The 20,336-nt window shown below is 45.4% G+C and overlaps 4 protein-coding genes across 10 annotated transcripts; 2 read left to right on the top strand and 2 right to left on the bottom strand.

Moving 5' to 3' along the window:
* The first annotated feature begins 50 nt into the window (after positions 1–50).
* LOC128254763 (mediator of RNA polymerase II transcription subunit 8) lies at positions 51–1,048 on the top strand. Its single transcript, XM_052984058.1, has one exon. The coding sequence runs from the start codon at positions 167–169 to the stop codon at positions 923–925; it is 759 nt and encodes a 252-aa protein (XP_052840018.1). The 5' UTR covers positions 51–166; the 3' UTR covers positions 926–1,048.
* Positions 913–8,891, bottom strand: LOC128254750 (tudor domain-containing protein 7A). Of its 7 annotated transcripts, XM_052984025.1 has the most exons (8): positions 8,628–8,889; positions 7,688–7,918; positions 2,805–5,750; positions 2,613–2,734; positions 1,875–2,148; positions 1,664–1,815; positions 1,372–1,520; positions 913–1,306 (listed from the first exon to the last, which is right to left on the bottom strand). In XM_052984025.1, the coding sequence occupies exons 2-8, from the start codon at positions 7,895–7,897 to the stop codon at positions 1,080–1,082; spliced, it is 4,080 nt and encodes a 1,359-aa protein (XP_052839985.1). In that variant the 5' UTR covers positions 7,898–7,918; positions 8,628–8,889; the 3' UTR covers positions 913–1,079. The 7 variants fall into 7 exon arrangements, with proteins under 7 accessions (XP_052839985.1, XP_052839988.1, XP_052839986.1 ...); XM_052984028.1 differs by lacking the exons at positions 7,688–7,918; positions 8,628–8,889 and adding an exon at positions 6,773–7,019; XM_052984026.1 differs by lacking the exons at positions 7,688–7,918; positions 8,628–8,889 and adding an exon at positions 6,816–7,018.
* Positions 8,892–8,999: 108 nt separating this feature from the next.
* Positions 9,000–10,839, bottom strand: LOC128254757 (uncharacterized). The gene has a single exon (XM_052984050.1). It carries the CDS (start codon positions 10,781–10,783, stop codon positions 9,089–9,091), a length of 1,695 nt encoding a protein of 564 aa, XP_052840010.1. The 5' UTR covers positions 10,784–10,839; the 3' UTR covers positions 9,000–9,088.
* A 793-nt stretch (positions 10,840–11,632) lies between these two features.
* LOC128254770 (uncharacterized) lies at positions 11,633–20,323 on the top strand. Its single transcript, XM_052984064.1, has 6 exons — positions 11,633–11,893; positions 14,969–15,857; positions 17,813–18,046; positions 18,089–19,075; positions 19,135–19,505; positions 19,570–20,323. The coding sequence occupies exons 2-6, from the start codon at positions 15,854–15,856 to the stop codon at positions 19,741–19,743; spliced, it is 1,770 nt and encodes a 589-aa protein (XP_052840024.1). The 5' UTR covers positions 11,633–11,893; positions 14,969–15,853; the 3' UTR covers positions 19,744–20,323.
* The last annotated feature ends 13 nt before the right edge of the window (positions 20,324–20,336 follow it).

Raw genomic sequence — 20,336 nt, 5'->3', positions numbered from 1 at the left:
ATAGCGCAATATTTTAAAAGAAAACCCATTCGCGTTCCATTCTTCACCGTTTCTTTTAAAAACATACTGTTAAGACACACTAACGCGTTGCACCAAACATTAAAAACATAAACTTTTTTGTGAAACTAATACAAATTTTCTTACCTCGAAGCAAACCCAAACCAAAATGCAGCGCGACGAGAAGCTCTTTGAGATGACGCTGGACACAGTCCTCCAGCGTCTTAACGACCTCAAGTTGGCCGTGCTCTCCATGATCCAGAAACTGGAGCTGGAGTACGAGACCATTAACTGGCCGACGTTCCTGGACAACTTCGCCATAATCTCGAGTCACCTCACCGGCCTGACCAAGATCCTGGCCAAGGAGCAGTGCCCGCCGCTGAGGAACCGCACCGTTCTGCCACTGCTGGTCTCCATGGACCGGGACGAGACCCTGATTAACATCACAGAAGGCCGGGTGCCGGTCTTTTCGCACGACATCGTTCCCGACTACTTGCGAACCCGGCCGGATCCCATTACGGAGCAAAAGATGCTCCAGAACGAGCAGAAGGCGGCCAACCTGACCAACGACGCCGCCATGAAGCAGGTCACCCAGTACAACAAGGTCGTCTCCCACGTCCTGGACATGGTCAGTAAGGCGCGAGAGGAGTGGGAGATCGAGAGCTCCTCGCGCACCGGCATCCAGCAGACGAGCAGCATGGCGGACACGCAGCTCCTCGTGGCCGCCGTGGGCATGGGCAAGGGCCTCAAGCTGACCAACTACGGACCCGGTCCGGGCATGATGGTGCCGCCCTCGATCCGGGCACCCTCGCCCATGGGCGGACCCGCCATGAGTCCCGGCAACGTGCAGCAGCAGCTGGGGAAGGCGCCCTCCGCCGTTAAGACCAACATCAAGTCCGCCAACCAAGTGCACCCTTTCTCTCGATAGCAAAGTCCATTGTTTATTGGCTATTATCGCCGCTTCCTGCTGGCGGAATGTGTCGTCGTAATAAGTTACATGTCCCTAATCCTAAAACTATGATTAAGCAAACATAAACGTGAACAAATTCAAGTGGTTGGTCTCTCAACTCTCCGTTCCCGACTCAGACTTCCTTCGTTTCCGGCTGTGCGTGCTTCTCGCTGATGAGAATCTCGTGCAGCTTAATATCCTTCGGCGTGGAGGTGTCAACCAGCTCCAGGCAGAGTGCCCGCGTTTCGTCCTTCTGCTTGTGCAGGCGGCGCACGATCCCGATGAACTTCTGACCCAGCGTCAGCTCGCGGAATCGGACGCAGTTATCCTTGCTCCAGACCACGTCTGCTAGTTGAATGCCTGCGGCACAGGATATATAGAATGTCAGGGGGCCAAATGCATGGCATTTGATGTGCACAACCTACCATATAATTGGGCTGGCAGTGCCATTTTGGGCAGCTTCCTTAAATCCGGCTGCAGCGTTTTGAGTTGATCACAGGCAACCACTCCATCGTCGCCCACATCCACGAAACGAACGTGTATAATTTCATCGTAAATCTTGCGAATATTTACGCTGCAAGAAAATCAATTAATTACCATCAACACAAATACAAATTGATGGTTTTACAATTCATTTTAGAACAGCTTTTGAATTAACAAATAAACTTCAAATGAATGGTTTTTGCTGTGTTTATCAGTTTCTGGGCAACAACTAACCGATGATAGACGCCGTCGCTGTCGGGCGCAGCATAGGCCTCTCCGATGGCCAGTTGTGAGGGCTGGACTCCCTTGGCAGCAGGTGCCGTGCAATGCTTTTGCAGATCCTTCATCAAATTCTGCAACTGGTTGTAGCACTTATACGGTTGCACCTGCAACAGGAAACGTATTAGAATTGAGGCATACGTTGGATACTATACGTTAGACTTACCGCAAAATGACCGGGATTGACGGAGAGGGAAACACGCACCTCGAAATAAGCGCCCACCGCTGGAATGGCCTCATAATCCTTGAGCAGCAGTGACGAGAACGTGGTGGCGCCCGATCTGGTGGATGCCGCCCTCTGAGGCGTTACCGGCGGGGTGAGGGCGACAAGGTCGCTGCCGCTGCTCTGGCTGGAGACCACAGAGCTGAAGCTGCTGCGCCTGGGCAGCTGGACGTTGGAACTCAGGGGCAAATCGTCGCACCTCTCCGGATGTATGGAGCTGTGCGGGTGGGGAATCGACGGTGGGACGGGGACAAGAAGGTTTGGGTGCGGCAGGATTTAGGGTTGGTTTCGAGGTTTAAAAACTTTGCTTGTTTGTGGACGACTTACAGGGTAGTAATGTGACAACTTATGAGTATATTCTTCAGATTATATACAAAGATGTGTGTGACTTAGTGTTAGCTTACAGTAGGTTTATTTACGGGGTATTTTCGTTAGCGTTGATCGAATTTGTTTATGCGATAGCCTATCAAGTCAGTTCCAGTTTATCGAAAGCACTAATAGAGACAGCATTAACCAGAGGATCGAATATAATAGTTATGTATTAGCTGAACTTATAGGGCACCAGGCACGATTCAGATGTCGTTGGGTAGGGAGCTTGATGGCGATGTGATTAGATGACATTGACCACAATGATATAGAATGAATACACGATGCACAGAAACCTCCAATGAAAGCGCTTACCCAGCCATTTCGAACTCCATGCGAAGACCGATGTTCACGCACATGTACATGGACTCCGGATCCTGGCCGCGGATGAAGACGTTGACCAATGGCTTTGCGCCATCCTTGGCCACAACCTTGAGCTGCAAGAGAAGGTATTCAGGGCACAGGTTAGAGGTAAGTCAAATATAAAAGGTAATATGTAAAACTCACCAGAGCCTGGCTGCGAGCAGGCATGAGACCGCGAAGACGCCCCAGCATCTGACCCGCGATCTCGGGAACGTCATGCAGGCGAACGGGCAATGCCTGCGGCGGGAACGTGGCCAGCGCTCTGTTATTGGCCTCCAGGCGGTAGATATTGGAGATGTGCGTCTTGCGCTGCCTTCCGTCGTCTACGTAATAGACGTCGAAAGTCTCCTCCTCCGGATTCTTGGGTCTGGTGGCCAATCGCCCGCGGAACCACTGCTTCAGGCCCTCGACCGACTCATCACACACGAAGACATGGCGATCGTGGAGCAGATCGGAATAGCTCACTCGGTCCTGCTCGCCCAAATCAGCCACCGTTTGGGCAATGCTGCGCTCCACAAACTTGAGGTCATCGTTGCGGAGCAGCACCAACAGATCGCCATCGTCGTTGATGTGGGACACAAGAACGGGAGTCGTCTTTCCAATCTTCTCTTCGTCACAAAGCGTAGGTGCCGGTGTACACTTGGTGATCCTGCCGGCAACCAGATCGTTCAAATGAATGTCCTCGGCCGTCGAGGTGTCGTACAGTGTGGCCACCAAGCAGGCCCGTCGCTTGCCATTCTCCAACACCCCCTGGGGATCGCCGCCCAGCTCGAGGAACTGTGCTTCGGTGGTGAGGACATGGGCCACAACCGACTGGCCATCCAGCTCCTTTGTCAACACCGCTTGGGCGTGCGGATGGTCCTCGAACTTATCCAACGCGTACATGCTAAGGCACACGGCCTGCGGCGGGAGTACCAGGAACTGTGGCGGACACTGGAACAGCTCCTCACTTTCGAACAGGGCCACGTCGCCAAAGTCAACAAAGTGGCAGCTGCACGAACGTTGCTCCTCATTAACGGAGATCACCCGCACACGGTTCCAGCCATCGGGCAGCTCCACCAGATAGATTTCGTCAACGTACGGTTTGCCCACCTTCTGACGGAACAGCGGCACCGCCATTTGTCGACCCATGTGCTTCGTTAGCTCCTCAAAGTTGGCTATCTGGTCGATCAGCCGAGCCCACACTCGCTTGGTGGAGTCGCAGTGGCTGATGAACATGTTCAAGTCGTGCGTTCCACTCTCGCTTGACTGCCATGGCAGCTTCAGTTGCGGCAACATGCTGTTCGTGCTGATCCGAATCGGTTCTGGAATGCCAGGATCGTTGGCGAACAGTATGATCCTCGGGTCAATGCCGTGCTCAACGCGAATTTTGTTCGACTCAATAATCAGGTCGTACCAATGGCTCGGCAGGTGCTGGCGGAAGGTGCTGCCATACCAATCTTCCAGTTTGTGGCCCAATATGCCATGCGGGTACTTTAGCAACTCCTTGTGCAATCCGTCGATGAACTCCTCATTGCTTAGAGTGCAAACGGAGAGCTGTTGGTGCGACTCGGCGTGCTGGATACGCTGGATGGCGATCTGGGCTGTGCGCTGGTAGGCCGTCTCTTCGGCAGCGAACTCCTCCGGATAGCTGCTGTACACATCGCCATCGATCCGCACCGAACAGTGAAGGCGCGGCGGCTTGTTGAATATGTTATACGATGGTTTCTCAAAGCCATTTGCCTCGCAGTACAGGTTCAGCGAGGAGACGGCATCGAAGGAAGCATTTATTTTGAGCGGCACCTTTGGTTTTCCAATGGTTTTGGATTTGCCCGCTTTGACCTGGGTGTCCTGCACCCTTAGCACATCATCCTTGGGCGAGGGTTTGGCAGCCGACTTAATTTGTGCGTTCTCCGGCGAAGCGGGCGGAGTGATGGGCGCTCCTGCTGGCGCTGGAGCATCCGATTGCGACTTCACCTTCAGTCTATGGTTTACAGAGCTGCCCGTGGAGCGCGCCATTCCGGGGTGTAGCACACGCGGATGGAACGGCCGGTTGTAGCTAGATTCAGGTGTATTAAAAACGCTGCTTGGAGCCTGATGACGCTGCGGAGCACTATGGCCCAGAATAGCACGCAATGGCGGCTTGCCGCCGTTGTATTTGCCTTGTCCGTTGGAACCGACATGGTTCTGGCCGTGACCATTCATGGCGGGCGCCTTGTCGTTTGCAATCGTTAAGACGATCTTCTCGTGGTCTAACTTTACAGATCGCATATCCACAGACTGATCACAACCCTGTCGGGTTTTCCTAGCGTACCGATCGCACCGATCCCGCTTCTCGTTATCTATGCGCTCCTGTTCCTTCTTCTCCTGTTTCTTGCGCACCTGTTCCTTGCTCTCCTGTTCCCTGCGCTGCTGTTCTTTGTTCTTAAACTCCTTAAGTTCTTCCTCCTGTTTTTGTCGCTGGTAAGCCTTATTCTGATTTTCTAAATCTTCCGTTCGCTTTTTAAGCTCGTGCTCCTGATGTTTCTTAAACAACTGCAGCTGTTCTTTAAGCCGCACCTGAAACTCTTCTTCAAACCTGGCTTGCTCCTTTTTGAGCCTGGCCTGCAGTTCCGTGCTAAGCTTGGACTTAAGCTCTTGTTCAATGCAGACCCTCAGTTCTTCCTCTCGCTTGAACCTCGCGCTCAGCTCTTGTTCCCTTAGATCTTGTTCCCGCTTTGCCCTTGCCAGCACCTCTTGTTCCTGGAGCCTGCGCTGCTGCTCTTTCTGCTGCTCTTTCTGCTGCTCTTGCTGCAGGTTCCGGCTGTGCTCCCAGCGATCATGCACTTGCGACGGTGGATGGAACTGCTGTGGGGCTGGTGGCAGGTACACTTGCGTTGGCGGTGGACGCCAATACTGCTGCTGTTGGTAAGAGCGCTGCTGCTGATGCTGGTAGTTGCTCTGGAAGTGATTGTTGTTGTGGGAGTTGCAGGAGTTGTTGGCCCTCTGACTATTTGCTCTCTGGGCAGCTGGCGATGGTTTCGATATTGACCTGGACTTGCTACACTTTTGCTTGCGCACCATAGACGCAATATGCTCTGTTTTGGCGTTGTATTTAGCGGTGATGATGATCTGTTAGGGATAAGATACAAATTTGGTAAGTTTTAAAAATTTAAGGACAATAAAAAGTTGTTTTGTTTCTTAATTTTTAAAGAGGGAATCTTAAAAGATATTCTTTCTTTGGCACATTTGGCAGCAAAGACGAGTTGCCTCTCAATAGTTTGTTAAAAGCCGAATTTCAAAAGGTATAAAAAAGACTATTTGTTTTAGAAACCTTAATGGTTAAAACTTTAAATCCCTTTCTATTTGTTTTTACCCAGGCATATTTTGTTAGTGGGAAGGGAAAGTGGCTCCGCTTGGACAGCTCTTGAGTTCAGGCAATCCAATATGCCCTATAAAACTGCAGAGCCAGCAACTTTACAGCCAAGCCCGTTGAGTTTACTCAAGTGCTGCGGAATTGTGTTTGGAAATCCGAGTGGTTTGATGTTTAAATTAGGTATATGATTCACTTTGAAATGTTTTGTTTCAATGCTGCAATCATCTTAATAGGGTCGCAGCTCCAAGTGGTGAACAGTGGGGTCTGGATATGGGCAGGGCTCTGAAACCCAAGACGTGATAATGGTGCAGAGCGAGAGCTCGGAAATGCTGATACACAGAGTACATAATTGAAGCTAGGCGTTAATAAATGAATATCATCAGTTCGCTTCGTGCTGCATCTGTGGGTTGTCTGATTATTGATTTGGCAACAATGCAATTGCGTTGGCCGGAAGAACCCGCCTAAAACACCCACTTTCACCCACAGGTGAGGAAACAGACAACTAAACAAGAATAATGCAAAAAGTTCAAGTGTAATGTGTAATGGCCAGATGGATTGGCATTTAGAGAGAAAAACAGACGATAGCCAACGTTCGTTCACTTTCACCATGCAATCACGCACACACAGGCAAGTTTAAATTGCTGGCCGTTTCGATTTTCGCGTTATATGTACACTTTTGTTTTTGGCTGCATTTATTAAAGCAAAGCGCTTAATCAGCACGAATCGCAAAACGAGAAAAACAAAGCTCAAGGAAAGGCGTTTCAATATATGCATGTACCAAGAGGAAAACGAAACTAGACTAAGTAAGATCCATTGTTTACACTTTTCACGGCGCAGATGACAAGAAGAAGGCGCCGTTGACACGTTGCCCCTTTGGCAGAGAGAGCGGGCGGAACGTTGGAGCGGAGCGGGAAGGAGGCGGCGCAGCAGCAGCGGCTCACCGCACGCGTTCAGCCAGAGAATCGAACTGAAAGCGGCCGCCGCCGCTCGTCAAAAGCTCGTCCGCCAGCGGTAATGAGCACTTGGCTTTTTTCCAGACGTAGAAGATTGAAGCACATTTAGTGTCTTAGCTGATAAAAAAAAACCTGTTATTATTATACCGAAAATTAAAGCCATTTTACATAAAATAGGTAGGAGCAACATTCACTAAAAGCACTAATAAGAACTTTTCAACGTTAAAAAATAAAATTAGGTGGGCTTAATAAGCAAAACAGACGATACTTTAAGGCGCTTTCTGTTGTTTTATAATTACAAATAGTACTGACGTTTCTGGCACTTGATTACTCAAGTTATGATTATGAATTTAAATTATTACTTGAAATTCGGGGACAATGCAATTTACATTCAACAGCAAAAACCCAATGTTTATGTTTTCCAACATGTAATAATTCCCAAGCTTAGCCTTCTTTTGGGCAAAGGAGAACCTCCCTTAAATTAAATTTGTAGCAATATTTCCATGTTTATTTGCCAGCACTGACAAAGAGCCACGCGAAACCTGCGCACGTGAGAGAAAGAGAGCAAGCTGGGCTGGGAGAGCGGGCAAAGTGGGCGAAAGAAAGCGACCGAAGTGGGTGGCATAGAACGGCTCTCTCCGACATTTGCGATATGCAGAAATTCGCCAAGAATCTTGGCAACAATTAAAATAAACTATGAAATCGAAAGGCGTGACAATTGGTTGAGTCATGACATTTACCTCACTGCCGTAACTCTGAAAGTTAAACTCCTGAGTATCCTGGAGCATTTGTTGGGGGTTCATGTAACCCAATTTCCGAAAGGGTATCGGTTCGCCCTCAATGGCCACGTAATCTCTGCAGATGGACCGCAATTCCACCGGCGGTTTTGCGGAAGTGATCAGGGCCCTGACCACCTTGCCCACATGCTTCAGGACCTCCTCCTTGTCCATTGCAATTTAACAGTTATGGTTCTGAAAAAAATTACAAAATAATTATTAATCCGTTTAGTATGATTCAAGTGGTGTGGAATGCGTGCGCCCACCGCCACCCCAAAATGAGCAACAATCAAGCATGCAGAGAAAAAAATAAAATTTTTTTGCATTTTTTGAGACTGTCGAAGACAATGAACGGAGTACCAATATAAGGTAAGAAATATGTAACCCATTAATTTAACTAAGAGCTTTATAACTTTAAATTATTTTATTTTTGAAAAAATATAGGTTTAAAAAAAATCAAATTCTGAGACTTTAAATATTTAAACTGCAATAAACTGAACATATATGACTAAAACGAGTAAAACTTATATCAAGTTGCAAATCGAGGACTTCCCTCAAGAAACTAAATTTTTTTTCCGTGTGCAAAATTGGCAAGCACAAGAACCGAGGTACGTAGATAAGACGGATAAGGAAGAAAAAGAGGACAGAGACATAGTGATAAAGGGGACAGCGGCGGCGCAGAATCAGAAATGATCAAAGAAATTGGCGACGCGTCAAATTTTCTGTATTAATGCCGTAATTGATCTTAAGGAAATTTGAGATGTTCCACATATTAGTTTCCCTTCTTTTGAAGCGCATTTAGCTGCTGCGCATATGGACATAGTGCCGTTACTTGAATTTTGATTTGATTTTGATTTTTAATGATATATATACTAACTTTTTGTTTCCAATTTTTTGTACTTACCAAAATAAGAAGTTATTAAAAGTAAAATCTCAATTATATATGCACTGTAATCTGCATAAACGAGACTTCATGTGAAATAGAAAAAAACAGTATGGCGCCGAAAGCGATTTTTGGTTATTTCTTTTTGTCCTTTTCAGTTTTGCACCTATTCACTCAATTACTTTTTCTTCACTTTATATACTTAAGTAACAACAATTTAACAAATATCCTAACACAACTAAATTAAAAGTGCGTAGAGCGAAAAGCGAATATTTTTTTGACAATTCTGATATTTAAGCGCGCTGTGATGTGACCGTAGCCTTTATGTCAAAAAACCCTATTGTTGGCAGCAAATACCAAAAGCTATGGTTTGGTATTTTCAAAAGGGCGCCAAAATTTAAATGATTTTTTTTATTCAAAAATATATAATTGTGTTAGACAAAATATTTCAATAAAACGTTAATAAACTGTATACGAGTGACTTAATAGAAGACGCCAGCAATGCCAGGGGGATACCTGTTAGGTGTTGGCTGCTTTTCCTGGGCATAAAACTTGTGTTTTTTCTTTTTCCTCTTTCCACTTTGAAGTCTTTTGCTTGGCTGCAGCTCGTCATCCAAAGTGGTCTCCACTCGAATGGCTTTCATTTCGGCCTGGGGCAAATGTGGTTGATTCCCGTGGGTGCCAGGATGAGCGAAATCCTTTCTGGTCATAGGCTTCACCACCACACTCAGTGCCTGCAGGTTTATGCGGGTGTCCTCGGGATCGAGGGATTCTATGGACTCCGACTCCAGTGGCTTCTGAGGCTCCTGCATGGGCTCCAATCGAGCGGCTGCCTCCGGAGCAGCCTCAAATCTCTTGGGCTTCAAGGGCCTCCATTGCCTAAGCTTCTGCTGGTGCTCCTCCCAAACCCGTTCCTCCAGCATCAGCTCCTCCTCCTTGGCCAAGGCCAAATCGTAGAGACTTTCGCTGTGGCTCGCCGGTCGTATTCCGAAGGAGAAGACATGCGAATTGGGATTCGGGGGCTTCTGAAATCGCTCAAAGGGTTCTGTCGCTGGCACTGGTCTCTCGGTAACCCGGTTCTCCGTCTCCAAATCCTCCTCCGACTCCAAATCCTCCTCCGACTCCAAATCCTCCTCCGGCTCCAAATCCTCCTCGGTCTCCAAATCCTCCAAATCCTCCTCCGACTCCAAATCCTCCTCCGACTCCAAATCCTCACAGTCATCTGACTCAGCCGACTGACTCAGCAGCTCCATCTCCAAATAGTCAAGGTTCTTCAGCACCGAAAAAGCATGCAGTTTGGTGTCCAAAATAATTTCTAGCATCATTTTGGCAGCTCCCGGTTTCATGGGTTTAGTCCTTAAAGCATCTCCAAAAGGATTAGGACTGGATGGAGGTAAATGCAGGGGCTCGACAGGACGATCCTCGGGCGAGGGTTCCGGCAGGCAAAAAGGAGTGGTACTCCGAGGTGTGGTGCTAGTTGTAGTGCTTTTTGTGGTCGAAGTCAGGCTACTTTTGTTGGGCGGATAAGTCTGGGACTTAAGCCCTCCATAGGGCTTGTCCACCTTGCAGCTGATGACCTTGGCCAGCAGATTGGCCTTGGCCATGGCCGGTTTTCCTTCACGCTCCTTGGCCCTGTAAATATCCAACATTCTCTTAATCTCCCGATTGACCTCCTTTGAGTGCTCTAGAGGATCCTCATTGAAGTTCATGCGGTCCAGGGACTCAAAGGGATCTTCGCTCTCCGGAGTGAGTCCGTCGCCCAATCCCTGGTCGTTCGCATCGATGGGAAACTTGGGGAAATTGTCTCTGAGCAGCTGGGCGGATTTAAGTTTGTGACCAACTAGAAGGTCCACGTTCTTGTCCTGGCTAGGAGGTGTCATTTTGTCAGGACTCGCCAACTTAGTCCCTATCTGCTTCTGTTCCATGTCGTCCAGCCGTTGGAAAAGTATATCCGGATCATTGAAATGACGTGGTTCCGGCGGCATCAGGTCCCGCAATTCTTTCTGGTCCCTTCTTTCGCTGGTGAAGTGTCGCCTCATCCAGGGATCATCCATATCTGGGGACCGAATAACTGTGTAACGGCCGGTTCGTCCGGTCGCTTGTCCAACGCTCGTCAGGATTACCATTGCCATTAGTGGAAGTGCTACAGCGCTGTGACTCCGTGTCCGCATTGACATTGTTTTTATCAAAACGACATTCTGATGGAAATATCGCCCAGTTCATTTTTGTTAAATTCTATATATAATATATTTTCCAGTCAAATAAATGACAAATTATTCTGGTTTTTTGAATTCTTTTTTTATTTAAAAACATATTGATTCATCAATTTGTATTTTTTAAACATTATCTTGGTGAAAAGATATAATCCATAATTTTGTTCAGTTAATCTCGTAAATTTGTCTAGTTTCGTATATCTAAGCTGGCATATACTCGCACAAAAACTTCTAAATAATGTGAAAAAGTTCCATTTCATGCCAAAGAAACACCAAATCGATTTTATTTTTTTACCTTTACTTTTAATGGATCTCAAATATAATATGTTTATTAAAAGTATTTAAACATTGCTGTGCATTGACTAGGGAATTCTCTACTTAATTTCATGGTGAAGAACATAATAAATTTCTCATTCACAAAATAATTAGTTATTTGTTAATTTGGGAGATTGACTCATATCCCAATTTTGTCCACTAAACAAATGACAATTGCCACGTCGTTTTATAAGGAACAAAGCATAACGGGAAAGGGGTATTGGAAGGTCATTGGAAATTGGGCTGGAAAGTGGAAGAGCGCTGATGATTCAATTCCTGAGCCACAGTCTAGTTTTCCACGTTCAACTGTTCAGCACATCCTCGCTAAATAGGGACAAATTAAAAGAATTAATTATAATAAAAATAAAGAAAGAACTGAAATATTTCAGTAATCTGAGAGTTCTTGAAACTCCATTAAAGTTCAGTGTTAAAATAAGATTTCGCGAGTTTTGTACTCTTACTTAAATGACACTCAAACGCAAAAGGCATAAAAACTAATCGTTTATCGGGAGCCGCTTATTAAGTTTGAGCCCTAATACCATCCGGAATAGTGTTGCATCGAAAGCAATTGCGATATGACTGTCCTCAATATGCACACCAAAATGATAATATTGATTTTATTTTTCTACAACGGTTCCTACAACTGGAGTAAAAAGCTGTAAGAGGTGTCCAAGGGCCCCTGCATCTATCTCATTTACTTCCTTCAGGCAGGCGGCGTTTGATTTTGTGTATGCCGTCCTGCGAGTCTAAATAAATAAGGTAATTAGTCCATGGGTTCCCAACTCCCTTTATCGATTTTGCCATTTGGCCTTTCACTTGGCCGTGTTCCCCACTGCAGTTTAGGCCCCTGCTAACAACCAAATCGCCTGCGGTAACCAACACCAACGGCAGACAACAAAGAAATGGTCAATAAAAGTGCGCAAGAGCAAGGCATCACAGTGGTGGATCGAAATAGTGGGCTCAGCTAAAAGCTGGATTCCGAAAGTAGTAAAAATGTAGTCCAGGGCCCTGAACAAGAGATTTTCGATTTGTACTGATAAATGAAGCTGATCAAGAAAATAATTTTGAAAATTTTTCAATTTACTTTCTACATGTTTTTTGCTCTAAATATAAACCTGTTCCTATATAAGCATTCTTTTAAAAACTCCGTTAAAAACGGAGTTACAAACACTTAACAACTAATTTTACATCTAGTAAATGTATAAAAGTTCAAATAATTTCTTTAAAAAATCAAAATGTTTAAAAAACAAAAAAAAATTTAAAACTATAAATTACATAAAAAGATGTACAAATAATTGATTTGATTTCAGGCAATTAGTGACAACTAGTTATTTGATTTTCAAAATTATTTGCAGTTTTAATGTTAGTATTTTTAATTTGTAACTAAAATGAATTGGGAAAAAATATAGGAATTGATGGGTTTCCACATTGAAAAGCCCTTCACTGTCTATAGGCATTGCACTTTGTTTTTGTTCCGCCTTCCTCGGTTTCCAGTCCCTGTTCCATGTGGAACTTCCACAGCTTTCCACAACGCCTGCGCCTTGGCCTTCTGTTGTTTTGATAGTAAAAAGGACCATGCCTCGCTCACCAATACAGCCATCAGGCGAGTGCAATTGTTTACAAATACGCACGCCAGACACGCGACACGTGGCGCAAGGCAGTTCCTGGAAGGCCTTGGGTGGCTGGGTAGCTGGGTGGTTGGGTGGTGCCACCCCATTTTTCCCGTTCCAAATACCGGCCGGCTGGGCCGACCTGGCGGATGAGCAATGTCTTCCCATCGCCCCAACCGTGACGTCAGAGCCGGCCAGCGACATTGAACTAGTTTCGCCAGCATATTGCTCACATTTCTCCAGTGACGTCAATGGAGAAAGCCTGAGATTAAGCCAATAAGGCTTTTAGCTCGACCTCCGAACTTTGCCTTCCGCTCCGCTGAAACTCATTCAATTCAAAACCATTTGCTGCCAATTGGTATTGGCTTGCCTCGTAAATCGTCGGCACAAACAGCCCTGAGCTTCTTTGGCGCAGCGAATTCATTAACTAATTAACAAATATGAATTCAGTTAGTAGTTTATGTGAAGCATGCCCTCTGAGTCGAATTCATGTTCCTGTTTTGCCACCGTGTTTATTTATGTTATTTAAAATGCATTTGTTAAAAACCAAGCCACAATCTCTTCAAAATGTATATGGCAATAAAGAACATTATATTCGTCGTGATTTAGGACTCTTTTTATTTTTGTACCAAAAAAAAAAACGGTAAAATGTGTTTGGTAAACTGCTGACCAAAACAATAACACCATTAAATACCAACATACAAAATGATAAGACAATTAACAAGCTCTTAAACCTCGATAACAAGGGGCCATAATTTTTTATAACGCATTTAAAAAAATATATGTACATATACCAATACAAAAAAATAAACCAAAAATAGTCCATTCCGTCGAATTTCTTATCAATCTTTATAACTTTAATAAATTTATTAGAATTCTAAACCTAAATGTTGACTGAGATAAGTTTTAATCTTTAAAAGCAGACACTTTTGTGGTTTTATTTAGAGTACATATTTGTAGTATTCAATTGCAGTTTTTCTAGTTTCGTACTCACTGACTGACCTTGGCTAGTGCAATATACATGTGCACATATTTGCATATTTACATATTTACATACATACTTAATTCAAATTGCACCATCAAAAAATGTTTGTCTAAATCTCGGCAAACAAAACAAGAATTTCATTACGGCGCAGATAAGCAGAACTCGACTATATGGCGGCTATATAAAACGGCCCACCAAGGCGGCGGAGGTGCATGATGCAGCGGGACGGAGGGGGCGTGGCAGTCGGCCTGGTTGGCACAATCTGTAAACAAGAACCAAAAAAAAAACGCCACAACTTTGGCATTGTTCCGTGTGCTGGGGCCTCGACAAAAATGGGATCACGAAAGTTGCGCCAAAGGCGCCCTAGGCCTAAAAATGTGATAACAGTACATGGTCGAGCTAGTGAATATAACCATTATAAATTATATAAAGAATATTGTTTCTCTAAGATGTTTGGCAATTTCGAGGAACTAAGGATTGTGTATAATGTCTGTCTTTTTAGAAGATAAACAACAACAGAAGTCTGGAACCCATACAAACTAAACAAATAAACTATTCTTTCTAAGCTCCAACTATCCAAATATGTCAGTTAGTTACATTTATTTGAACTCGCTTAAGGGTTATGGATGCTTCACTGTAATAAATTCCTTTGTTTTCGAAAACAAGTGCCCAGGCAAGGCCCTTTGAATGCCAATTAGTTTGTGACACTTATTAAGTCCTGGGCCGCATAATCGTTTTGTTTATTGTAATATTACGTATACGTAGTTGGCAGGCGTTGTGCAGGGCGCCCGTTTTATATACCCATTTTTCCCCTTAAATGGGTGACCTTGGTTGCTTGCCACCAGTTGGCATTTCGAGTGGCTGCCTTATATGATAGTGTCCCCATATTCATAACGTACCTATGTCAGAATCCGATGAGTGCATTGAGCCGTATAACAAAATAAAGGTCATAGCCAGAAGAAAACACACTCCCGGGACAAATTTTCCACTCCGTCGGTTATAAAATACAAGGTATTCCATATCTGGGGGGGACCACTAACCATATAAATAGATCATAAACAACCGTTGACTCAGTGCGATAAGACTTAGCAACTAAATTCGAAGTAAGCAAATAAATAAATTGCGTGACTAAATGTTTGTCGTGTTTACACTAGACCCAAATAGGATGTATTTTTATTTGATTATTATTTCCGCCCCTTAGCGAAACTTATACTCAGACTTTACCTCCTTTCGTTACAGCGTTCCTATCCCAACATCAGTCGCCCAAAACAATAACACCCAATTTGTTTACTTACGAATCGAGGGAGCAAAACAAAAATCGAGCTCCCCCTTATCTTTTTGTGGAATTTTTCAAGCTTTTTTTGCGTCATAAATTGAAATATTTTCGAGTTCGCGCGAATAAAACAAAGCCAAAACCGAACCGCAGTCGCTGCCGCCGTCGCAGTCGCCGTCGCAGTCGACAGAGCGCCGACTTGCACATAGATTCACCGACCCGATCGTTTATATAGCAGCGGACCGCACTCGATTTTCATCAGTCGCTACGCGTCTCTCGTCGCCAACGGACCTCGAACAGCGGAAAAACCAAGGGAAATTCCTCGATTATACTAAAGTGCGAGTGCAAGTGTATAATATACAAAAGCACCACCTAGTATCTCTGCCCAGTGTCGAAGAAAATCCTCTTCGATGTCGATTAACTCGCCAATATCGTTAAAAAACTCGGACCTGCATTGAACAGGCAAAGGCGACCTCTAAATACCAACAAATAAGGTATAAGCCAAAACATCTGAAACAAAAAACGCAAACAGAAACCAAAACAAAGACAAAGTCACGGCAAAAACCGCAAACAACAAATTGTTTGCTTTTAGTTCGCGTTCCCCCTTATTTTATTTTCCTTCCGTTCGGTTTTCCACGCACGCGCGTCGAGAAAAACATTGAAACAACATCGGCAATTGAAAAGCAACTGTTGCATCCTAACAACCGAATCGAAACCAAATTAAGCCAGACCTTCAAGTGGTAAGAAGAAAACCCCAGAGAATACCAAGTTGTGTGTGAAATAAAAGCGAACCAAAACCGAGATCTTAATCAGGAAAACAACAATTTCGTTTCTTGGGCTTAGGCCATTGTATGGGTAAGTAATGAAATCAATCAGGGGTATTTTATATATATAAATCGCTGGGGAATTACAACAGTTTGCTCTGAACTTAGAAACAGTTATGGGAACCGACTAGAATAGAAAGAATAGTTTATATTTAGAGAGCAATCTAAAATAGACTAGAGATATCATGCAATTTTCGTATAGCATTAGGGTAATTTGAATGCTTTTATTTTGCGACAGAGAATTCTAACAATTCATGACCCAAATCCTTGTTTAATTTCAAGTCGAAGTAAAAATAGGAATATTTTTTTTCTACCAGATTTATTAAATAATAAAAGCACTATGTAAAAACGAAAGATGATATTTTCTGACTCAAAACAAAGAAGATTACTCAGAAATGATGGGGAACGAAATCACCTCATCCTAGATCATAACATAAACAAAATGCTGTTTACGAATACATTGTACGGTTGGGGAAAATAAACTTCATAGATGTTGATGGTCTAGTCTTTGTAGTCAGCTCACTCTCGCATCCGGTGATTCACGTGTAATTAGCGACAATTGCGCGTGCCTGCGAATTATTTTTTTAAATGTGGTACATATGTTTGTGAAGCCAGAGCTTCGTGCTCTATTGAGTTGAGTCACATTACAAACAAAGCAATTTCGCGGCGCAGAAAATGTCTAATCAAAATCATACGTCCGGAACGACAACAAGATAAGCGCATGACGCTAGTCGAGATTTCGCACAAAGTCACATGCTGTGCCCCCTGACCTCTATTCTCCATACTCTCCATACTCTCCATACTCTCCATATTCCCCGGGCACGTGGACCCCATTTACGACACAAACATTGTTGCTGTTTATTGTGTTTTATTGGCTGCAACTAACGAACGTTGGCAATCAGCACTTGAGACCCATATTAGAAGTGCCCGCCCATTTCCTGCCTTGCGGTGATAACAAGTACTTTCGTATGCCACTTGTTTATTGCCCGCCGCCAGACGTTCAACTGTACTGCCAGATGATTTGCCTGCCTGGCAACACACTGCTCGAAAAAGTAGGGACTAGCCAGCCAGATGTTTGATCCGTGTTCTAGTACCTGACGGTGATTATCAGGTCACTTGACTTTGAGAAGGGCACACTTACCTGCTGGGCTGAGATCGAGGCCAATTACGAAGGGGATTTTCCCTAATCAGTAAAGGGATCAAGATCAACAAGGGGATAGGTCAAGGGTCTGACATGAAAAATGTATAATCTTGAGCTCAAGATTTTAAAACTGAGGGTCATCTATTTCATCAAATTGGTTTATATAATTGATCTTGCCGTTGAACTTAATATTGTTAATTGTTTGGGGTATTGTTATGTTCAATAGCGTCTTGAAGGGCCGATTTCTCAATGTCATGTTAAGGTTCTAGTTCGTAGTCTGTCAAAAAAGTTAACTCGAGGGCAAGCGCCAAGAACTTGACTTTTTATAGGAGTTTTGCGTCTGATAAACTCTTACAAGACATTGTTTTCCGAAACACCAATTAACTCAATGCTAATATTAAAATGGCATGAAATTTCATTTTTATATTTGTTCAAATAAGATTTTAGTCAAACATTAAGGGCGTACAGTGTACAGTATGCCGTACACGATCAGAATATACAAAATAGATTTTTTTCTACCAAAATTAACCAAAGTCTAATAAATGTAATATATGCCTTTAGTGGAAAAGTAATAATTTTAAAGTAACCAAAGTAATGCGATACAGACACGAAATTAAAAGATTGCGATACTGAAGGAATGACGTGTATACTTGTATTAAATTTAACCCATAAATGTATAGTACATTTTTGCATATTTGTTTTGAAAAACTGTTTGAAAAAGTAAGTTTGTAGTTTCCGTTAATATATTATATCTATAGAATCTGATTAAAATAGGTCGAGTACAGACATAATAAATAAAACACTTTCTAATGAATACTCTTCCTTTTGATCTATTCCGACAACAGATCAGTCTAAAACAACGACGAAACTTGGAGACGAGCCGGACCTCCTGTTCAAGCGAGCGCAGGGCCGGATTAGTCTGATCAGTGCGGGAGTAGGAGCCACCCAGGCTGGCCAAGCTGCCCCACCACCGCTGCATTCAAGCCAACAGTTCGCCAACATTCAACTAGACGCCACGCTCAATGACTGCGAAAGTGGCTATGTGCCCACCGTGGGCCGCTGGGGCTCCGAGTGGCCGAGTTGACTCGCCGCTGCCACCAGCCACCGACGGGATGGGGGAGCGGCTCCGCCTCCAGAGCTGGAGGGGGCCGCTGTCGCCGCCGCCGCTGCCCACGATCCGTTGCTCCCGGCGGATCAGCAGCTGGCGGATGCGGTGCGCGGAATGGGACTGGGATTGACTACGACGCAATCCGCAGGAGCAACTGAGCACGCATCTGGACATGGCACTGGCGCCATCCGTCGCACGGCCTCCACCTCCAGCGAGGAGGAGGAGGAGGAGGACCTGGAGGAGGACTCGGAGGACCTGGAGGAGGACGAGCTGGAGCTGGTGCCTCCGACCGACCTGACATCGGTGGATCAATCGGAGCGCTACTCCGACATCAGGCAGCTGCTGGCCAAACAGCAGTCAGGCATCGCCAGTGCCCACACCCATGAGGAGTTTGTCGTGGACGATGGCTACGATCTGGAGGCCTTCAACCAGGTGAACGGAGTGTGGCCCCTGGGCCATCCGCTGCCACTGCCCGACTGGGCCAGTTCCGAGGCGGGCAAGGGCACCCTTTGCTTCGACAACGTCTGGCAGTACGAAGAGCTGAACGGGATCGTGGAGACCACGCTGCAGCGGATGCTGGAGGAGACGCACTACAACACGGTTAACTTGTTCGTCGACTTCTATCGCAGCTTCAAGCGCACCCGGCGCTCCGACCTGCGCAGCTTCTTCCAGTTCTACGATGTGCCCATCAACCGGCGGCACCACATGTGCGTGTCGCTGGCCTTCGAGATCATGGCCAGGATGGTGCGGCTGTTCCCGGTGCTGGCCAAGTATCTGTATGTGGTGTCCTGCGAGGAGCAGGTGATGGACTGCCCGGACTATGTGCAGCTGGACAAGGAGTGCGGCCTCAATTCGGTGGACGCGGGCGTGGAGAAGGAGCACGTGATGGTGGCCATGCGCATTGCCATTGGCGAGCGACATGGTGTGATGATCCTGGATCCGGGCTACCATGTCAGCCGAGCCGTGACCGTAATGCAGGACCAGAGCTATCCACACACGGGTGAGTTTGATTAACCTACCTCATTTTGAAATGAGTACTTATGTTTGCGGGTCTTCCAGGCTGGTTCACCCAATCCAAGGAGCCGCACCTGCAGCGGGACTACTGTTATGCGTATAGCCAGCAGAGCGGCAAGTTCGTGGAGTGGAAGGAGCGTGAGATCCGCGGCGAGGACACCAGCTACAAGACCTCGCTGATCTACGTGGCCCAGGAGTACATCACGGCCATCGACGTGACCGTGCGCCGCAATCTGGTGTACAACTTCCGGTCGCTGCTGTCGCGCGATGCCAAGGGTCAGGTGTACGCGGGCATCTACTTCCCGCTGGTGGCCAACTGCCAGGAGGCCTATCTGACCATCTTCTACGACGGGCCCAATGAGCAGCGCGTGCGGACGAAGCTGATGTTTAGCGCCTTCAAAGTGGGCAAGGCAAAGGTGAGCAATGGGGAAAATTGCACGGAAAAAGAGTTAACTAACCCAGTTTGCTAATCCCCTCCAGCTGCCGGACTACGTGGGTCAACATCTCAGCCGACTGGCGCCGCAGCTAAAGATGCCGCTGCAGGAACTTACGGAATTGTGCAAATCCCTGGCCGAGGTGGTCACCGACCAGAACTTCATCGGCCAGGTCCTTGGCATCAACGACGACATCGGCAACATGTCCGTGGAGAATTGACAGTTAAAGGAGCCTAAGGATGTCGCTGCTACCGAACCGGAACCGGAAACGGAAACGGAAATGGAATCGGGAACCGAAACGAAGATGGACAAACAGGCGATAAAAGACACTGACAACGCAGCTGCAACTTAGAGTTCCGAACCCTTAAAAAAAATACTTTGTCCTTTCCACAGTAATATTTTATACTTTTTAGTAGCACCTAGGCACCTCTTACACACCTGCACAGACACACACACACAATTCAAAGATATATTTCAATTTAGTCTAGTATATATTTCAAAATATGTATTCACCTATACACACGAAAACACACCCTATATGGTAATCCCAATTGATTGATTTATCCGAAAGCGAAACGCAATTTAATCAAAGCCAGATAAGCGCAAAAGCTTAGATTTCAATTTTCGCTTAGCTTCTGTTTATTTTCAACTATGTGTATACTATATAAAGGCAAAATTAGTTAATAACTGGTATCAAGGCAAAATATAAATTGTAATTGCTGTATGAACATATTTCCGTTTTAACACTTAAATGCACTGTACGATTTCGTTTCAATAAATAAATCAGCTAGCAAAAGGAAGATGTGTTTTTAT

This window comes from Drosophila gunungcola, assembly GCF_025200985.1.
Source record: "Drosophila gunungcola strain Sukarami chromosome 2R unlocalized genomic scaffold, Dgunungcola_SK_2 000006F, whole genome shotgun sequence".
NCBI lineage: Eukaryota > Metazoa > Arthropoda > Insecta > Diptera > Drosophilidae > Drosophila > Drosophila gunungcola.
Note: the sequence above shows the minus strand (reverse complement) of the source record. Positions and strands in the feature narration are given on the sequence as shown.

What these genes read in the sequence shown, in the direction of transcription:
- LOC128254763 (XM_052984058.1), top strand. Translation starts at nt 167, where the DNA reads ATGCAGCGCGACGAGAAGCTCTTTGAGATGACGCTGGACACAGTCCTC.
- LOC128254757 (XM_052984050.1), bottom strand. Translation starts at nt 10,783, where the DNA reads ATGTCAATGCGGACACGGAGTCACAGCGCTGTAGCACTTCCACTAATG.
- LOC128254770 (XM_052984064.1), top strand. An exon ending in CTGGGGCTCCGAGTGGCCGA is followed by an intron (nt 18,047 to 18,088) that starts GTTGACTCGCCG and finishes GGGATGGGGGAG; the next exon opens with CGGCTCCGCCTCCAGAGCTG. An exon ending in TCAAAGTGGGCAAGGCAAAG is followed by an intron (nt 19,506 to 19,569) that starts GTGAGCAATGGG and finishes AATCCCCTCCAG; the next exon opens with CTGCCGGACTACGTGGGTCA.
- LOC128254750 (XM_052984025.1), bottom strand. Translation starts at nt 7,897, where the DNA reads ATGGACAAGGAGGAGGTCCTGAAGCATGTGGGCAAGGTGGTCAGGGCC. An exon ending in CTGCTCGCAGCCAGGCTCTG is followed by an intron (nt 2,735 to 2,804) that starts GTGAGTTTTACA and finishes CTTCTCTTGCAG; the next exon opens with CTCAAGGTTGTGGCCAAGGA. An exon ending in AGCGACGGCGTCTATCATCG is followed by an intron (nt 1,521 to 1,663) that starts GTTAGTTGTTGC and finishes ATTTTCTTGCAG; the next exon opens with CGTAAATATTCGCAAGATTT.